The sequence below is a fragment of the Rattus rattus genome, chromosome 4 (assembly GCF_011064425.1).
Source record: "Rattus rattus isolate New Zealand chromosome 4, Rrattus_CSIRO_v1, whole genome shotgun sequence".
In the NCBI taxonomy this organism is placed as follows: Eukaryota; Metazoa; Chordata; class Mammalia; order Rodentia; family Muridae; genus Rattus; species Rattus rattus.
The window spans coordinates 146,213,042-146,219,558 of NC_046157.1; the positions used below are offsets into that span (position 1 = coordinate 146,213,042).

The 6,517-nt window shown below is 46.2% G+C and overlaps 1 protein-coding gene across 1 annotated transcript in view; it reads left to right on the forward strand.

Annotated features, from left to right (window-relative positions):
- The window catches only part of Smarcal1 (SWI/SNF related, matrix associated, actin dependent regulator of chromatin, subfamily a like 1), a 47,608-nt gene extending 41,580 nt beyond the window's left edge, over positions 1-6,028 (forward strand). The window contains exons 15-18 of the mRNA XM_032901319.1: positions 932-1,114; positions 2,552-2,652; positions 3,867-3,963; positions 5,712-6,028. Of these exons, the coding sequence (XP_032757210.1) occupies positions 932-1,114; positions 2,552-2,652; positions 3,867-3,963; positions 5,712-5,951 (621 nt within the window). The 3' untranslated portion in view covers positions 5,952-6,028. The remainder of the gene's footprint in view (positions 1-931; positions 1,115-2,551; positions 2,653-3,866; positions 3,964-5,711) is intronic.
- Positions 6,029-6,517: the final 489 nt, after the last annotated feature.

Here is a 6,517-nt window from a genome sequence, read left to right on the forward strand (position 1 = left end):
AATTCTCATTGAGAAGAGAGTCATATTTTAAATGCCTCTTAAAAGAAAACAGCCACACTAAACATGCAATTATTGTACAGTCCAGAAGTTGGCTCCAGGGCAACCTCAAAGAAACAAAAACTTATTCACACAGAATAGCCTGTTCACAAACATTGCTATCAGATTCACTATCAGTAACCCCCATGGGCCTGCCCAAATGCTCTTCTGTATGCACAGGGGATCATGGGCAGGTGCCATGGTGTGGATACTGTTATAGACAACACTTGATGACCTCTACGGTGAATGTCGCTGAGGGAAAAGCACAGCCCCAAGGCGTCATGTTGATCACATTTATATAACACTTAGGGATTAAGCTCCTCAGAATGCAAGATGTGCAGGTACTGCGTGGGGGGAGGGGTGCACACTGGGGAAGAGAGAGGAAGGGGAATCAATTCTCAGACGGCTTTAGCAGGGCCTTGTGATCAAGGAACCATTCACCACCATTATGGAGATAAATATATAAAACCCTGCTGAAAAAGTATGGAACGAGTATCCATGTAAAGACATGGGCACACACCCCCCACCACAGCCTCCCACCTTCACCCCACACTCGTGTGCATGCACACACATGTACACAGGTAGCATGGGAAATCTGAAGATCTGTGAGTTGTATCAAAGTTGGCGTCCTGGTGGTAATACTCTTCCACACTTTTACAAAAGGCATGGGAAACTCAGCCCCATGTATAGAGGCCTGTTTGTACTGTTTCCTTTGACAATACGTGCTTGTACAATTGTGTCAGTCCAACCTTCAATTTCGTAAAAGGAGAGACAGCCCTGAAATTAGAGGATTGAGTTGCAGAGCAATTCTGACTTTGGCTGCCCTACCTAGAGGAATTGGCTGGGCAGCCCCTGGGTACTGTAGCAGCTCAGCTCAGTTTGCTCTGTCACACAGAACGTTCAGCACATCCGCATTGATGGCTCCACGCCCTCTGCAGACCGGGAGGATCTGTGCCAGCAGTTCCAGCTGTCCAAAGGACATACAGTAGCAGTGTTGTCCATCACAGCCGCCAACATGGGCCTCACCTTCTCCTCGGCTGATCTGGTGGTGTTTGCTGAGCTGTTTTGGAACCCAGGGGTAAGGAATGTAGTTGACTAGAATCCCCCTAGGCATGCTCAGGGCTGAGAAATACAAGATCCATAAATGAATGGTAGAAGACATGTTCTCGGGCTGGGGAGATGGCTCGGCGGTTAGCAACACTGGGTACTCTTGCAGAGGACCTGGGTTCAATTCCCAGCACCCATAATGGTGGCTCACAACCATCTGTAACTTCAACCCCTATCTATTCTGCATTCCATGAGTACCAGGTACACATGTAGTGCACATGCATGCAGACAGAACATTCATACACATGAAAATAATCTTTTTTAAAAAGATGACATGTTCTGCATGTGTTCCCTTGCGCTGTCCTGTCTGTCTCTGTTCACTCTTGTGTTTGTTGCCGTTCACTTGTTTCAAGCACAGCAGGTCTTCAGAGCAGGGTCATCAGCTCTGTCTTACTGATGGGGACATCCTGCTGTAGAGAGTTAGGAAAGTCCTAGCCTTCATCTCCCCCGTGAGGAAAGTGGGCACAGAAAGCCCAAGTGGAGATCCAGGACTACAGCTAAGTCTTCACAAGCACTCACCCAGGCCCCTTGGTTAATTGTCCCTTTGAGCTGTTTGCCAGTGGGGGCCTCAGAATGACAGCTGTTTGTTCAGTGTCATTGTGTCCCTGACGTGACTGATAACTGAGGTTGTGATAGCAGATCTACGACATTTGTTTGAATTCATAAAAATGTCTTGGAGTCTCAGAAAAAAGTTACTATTTTCCCTCTCATTTTCTGACATGTCGCTATTACAGGGCACAGATCAGCTATTGCTTTAATGATGGGTAGGCTCTAAGGTTGAGGCTATTCATAAAGCAGTGTCCTGGTTCTGGTTACTAAGGTTACTAGTACACGAAAAGAACATACACCCCTAGTTGTCATGCAGGATCCCTTTTGTGGATGGAATATATATAAATATTTGGAAGATAAACGTTAAAAATTTAGATACATTTTTTATTTTATGTGTTATTATTTTGCTTACATGTATGTCCTATATGCCTGGTGCCTCTTGAAAGGCAGAAGAGGCTATCATCGCCTGGAACTGAATTGTATATGATTGTGAGCCATCAGGTCCTCTGCCAGAACAAGTGCTCTCAACCACTGAGCCCCCTCTGCAGTCCCTGGAAGATAACTTCTAATTTCCCAGAGATTAGAAAGGAGAGTGTGCCTATCTCTGTCTTTTGCCCCCAGGACCCAGACTGGAGGCAGAGTCCACATCCATTCTTTACCCACAAGCCCCAGCACAGTGCCCAAGCATGGCTTCTGCTAGATACCAGGTCCTAAGGTTTGTTAGAATCTGTTTTATGAGAGACAGGGGAAATGTTTGATAGAGGCAGCTCAGTGGAGCTTAATGGATAGATGCCCCTCCCTGTGACGGGATGGACTTACTTAGGCCTTTCATTAACTGTCTTGTTCCCTGGCCACACAGGTGTTGATCCAGGCCGAGGACCGCGTGCACCGCATTGGACAGATGAACTCTGTGGGCATCCACTACCTGGTGGCAAAAGGCACCGCAGATGACTACCTCTGGTATGCCCGGGTGGGTGACCTGAATGCCTTGAGCAGTTGTGGATAGAGGGTGTGGTCTCTTCGCTCCTTCAGTACGTAAGCTTTTGTTGAGACCAGTTAGTGATGGCTTCCTGCTTCCCAACACCATGCCTGACCCTAGCGTTCCTTGGAGACTTGCAGGGTGCAGGGTAAAATCAGTAAGAATAAAGGCAAGTGGTTCTTCCCACTGGTCCAAGAGGGAGAAGAACTTAGCTATTTGATGGAGTCCACTTAAGAACACTGTTCTTATCTGTGGCACTTTTTAGGATGGGGATAGTGTTCTTTTCTCTTTTGTGATATGCAATATGATGGTCACTGATGTCAGGGCTAGGCACACAGAAAGTGCTTGGCCTTGACCACTTAACCATGCCAGGCTTCATGGCTTCATGGCAGGGCTGCAGTGTGTGTGTGTGTGTGTGCGTGTGTGCGTGTGTGTGCGTGTGTGTGTGTGTGTGTGTGTGTGTCTGTGTGTGTCCGTGTGTGTGTGCGCGTGCGCACGCGTGTGTTACAGAAGACTGAGCATAGGGCCTCGCATATGCTGAGCAAGTTCTCTGCCTCTAAGCTTTCCCATACGTTCCTTCTCATTTTTCATTTTGAGGCAGAGCCTCACTAAGTACTGGCCTTGAAGTCTCTGAAGCCCAGGAGGTCTTGAGCTTTTGATCCTTCAGCCTCAGACTCTTGTGGTGCTGAGAGTGTAGGGCCACTCCCTGACCTGCAGTCACATTTCAACCCTTGAAGCTTGTGTCTGTCATCTAGGTCAAAGTCCTCCATGGTCTCTCTCAGTCCCTTTCCCTCTTCCTGATGTGGAGTTCCTTGGTTATCCCATTAGTACCCACTCTGCGCCAGTGTTCAGCCAGTGACTGGGGTGCCTGACCTCTGCAGTGCAGGCAGATCACCCTACTTCCTCTCTTTGTAAGTGGATTCGCTCATGGGACAGCCTCTAACAGCAAACTCTGATTTTTATTGTAATGAAGCAGAATTTATTTCCTAGACATCTTGTGCTAGGTGGAACTTTGAACCTGGTATAAGGAACGAGCTTGGACTGTTTCTAGCTGAGACAGGGTCAGTGTTCCAGGAAGGTCTGAGAGATGCAAAGATGAGGCTCAGTTACCGCCTCACGGCCTGAAGGAACGAAGGGGCCTCACTCAGCCAGCCTTCCAGTAGGTGTGTTCACTACAGCTCATTTCTCCCCTCAGGCCTCTGATTCAAGAGAAGATTAAAGTTCTGGGGGAAGCTGGGCTTTCTGAGACCAATTTCTCAGAAATGACAGAAGCTACTGACTACCTCTACAAGGTAATGCCAGCATCTGACTTCTCCTCCTATGTAAAGCAAGGCAGTGAGCTGACTGCCAAGTTCTTGGGTCCTGGGGCAGGGGGGTCAGTTACTTCCGGGGTGGACAGGTCGGCTTGCAGACGCTCTGTTCATGTGTGATCCCTTCTGAGGAGGAGGTTGGTGGTGATTGCTGCTGCTGCTCCTCATCTGCCCTAAAGGCTCTCCAAAACCAAGGCTGACCCACTGTCTCATCAGGCCATGGAAAAAAGATGGGCCATCCCCATGGCAATGTAAGACGGCAATACCAGCTATACAGCAGGGCCACAGAACTATCCACCACAGCCAGATAGCATGTGAAACCAGCCCAAAATGGAAGTCTTCCCACCTCGGTCAACCATTCCTCCTGTAATATCAGCTCTCCCTGTGAAACCTGTAAGAGACCAGACGGCTCAGTGGTTAAGAGTGCTCACTGCTCCTCCAGAGGTCCACAGTTCAGATCCAGGCATCCACACTAGATAGTTCACAGCTGCCTATAATTCTGTAACTTCCTGTAACTTCAGAAATCCAATGCCTTCCCTTGACCTCCTTGGACCCACAAACGTGTGTATATACACATACACACACACACACATTTTAAAAATCTTTTTTAAAGCAACTTGTTAAGAAAAATGTGATGGGGACTGGAGAGATGGCTCAGCGGTTAAGAGCACTGACTGCTCTTCCAGAGGTCCTGAATTCAATTCCCAGCAACCACATGATGGCTCACAATCATCTATAATGAGATCTGATGCCCTCTTCTGGCCAGCATTCTACAGATAGAATGCTATATACATTAATAATGGGATGTGCTAGAAAGATGGCTCAGTGGTTAAGAGCACTGACTGCTCTTTCAGAGGTCCTGAGTTCAAATCCCAGCAACCACATGGTGACTCACAACCATCTTCTGGTATGTCTAGACAGCTACAGTATACTCATATACATTAAATAAATAAATCTTTTTTAAAAAAGAAAAAGTGATGGCAGGAATAAGCCTTTTGAGTCAAAAACCATACTGGCAATTTCAAGCAGAGGGATTATGAAAACTGGTGGATTTGTAAAGTGAGGAGAGGCTGTGTTGGGGATATAGCACCCAGTGTTTTTCCTCACTGAGCCATCTCAGCACTTGATGTTAAACAACTGATGGGTCTGTGGATTGCCACAGTGATGTTAACAATGTAACTCATGATATAGTCAACATTAAGAGTTTAGATTCAGCCTGTCATTTGTCATGGTTGTCACTGCTAGGCGTGGCTTCACCAGTGCCAGCAGTGGACGGATGTATGTGGTGTGCATTCTGATCATCTGTAGCTTTAACATCACACACAATACACATCCACTCTGAGAGTGAGGCACAATGTATGGTAAAGACGAATTACAGCTTAACTAACTTCCATTTAGGAAGACTTGGGTTTAGGAAGAGGTGGATCACTGGAGCTACTGTAATAGCAAAGTGCAGATATGGAAAATTAGGAAGAACACTTCCGTCACAAAGCTTACTGTGAGAGCACCCTCTTTGTTGCACCTGTCTTTTCTGTTCATCTCTAGCCAGTGGGGAGCAGAGAAGATATGAGGAAGGAGAACATCTCTGCAGGTCACTGGCTACTGCCAATCTGACATCACCGTAGTTCCCTGGTTGAATACCATGCCCCATCTCTCAGCTTAGCACTATCCCGGGGTCAGTTTCAGGACTAGCCTCGTCCATTAACATTTTCTCTTTTTCTCTAATAAAGGACCCAAAACAGAAGACGATCTATAGCCTGTTCCAGCAGTCCTTCGAAGATGATGGGAACGACATGGAATTCCTGGAGGCAGCAGAGTCCTTTGAACTAGGAAGCACCTCAGGGACCTCTGGAAATAGCTCGCAGGAGCTAGGAGATATCACAGATGAGAACGCCTTGGCAGACAGCCCACCAAAGAAAAGGAGATTTGAATTCTTTGATAATTGGGACAGCTTTACCTCTCCCTTTTGAAAAGGTCAAAGAAAGAAAAGAAATGAAAGCATTCAAAAAATCATGGGACTCAATGAAATAAAATATTTTGTTTAAAAGCCTGTATTCCTTTTGTAGTGCAGAAGAGTCCAAGGCCAGTAGCTACCAGCATTTCCTTCCTGTGTTCCTAACAGGGGCCTGCTTGGAGGCTTAATTACTTTCAGCTTTTCTGGATTAAAAGATACCATGGCTTAGAATATAATCATAATTTACATTCTCGAATAATGAGGTGCTTCCTCTACAACCCCCCAATATCTAGTTAAAATTTTCAACTAATACATTTGTTAAGCATCTCACAGTACTACACCATAGTAACCTTCTAAACTAAGGGCAAAGCCTTGGTGGGGTTTGTCCAACAGGACGAGCAGCAGTGGTGGTGAATCCTCTTTCCTAAAACAGAAAAGTTCTATTTATGGACACAAAGTGTAAATTTTGATTTTCTCATCATGAATTTTATTTTAATTTTTAAAATCATTACAAGTGTGAACAAACATTCTGAGGTCATAAACTTAGATGCAAGCATGGCCCATAATTTGTCAGCCTCTGAA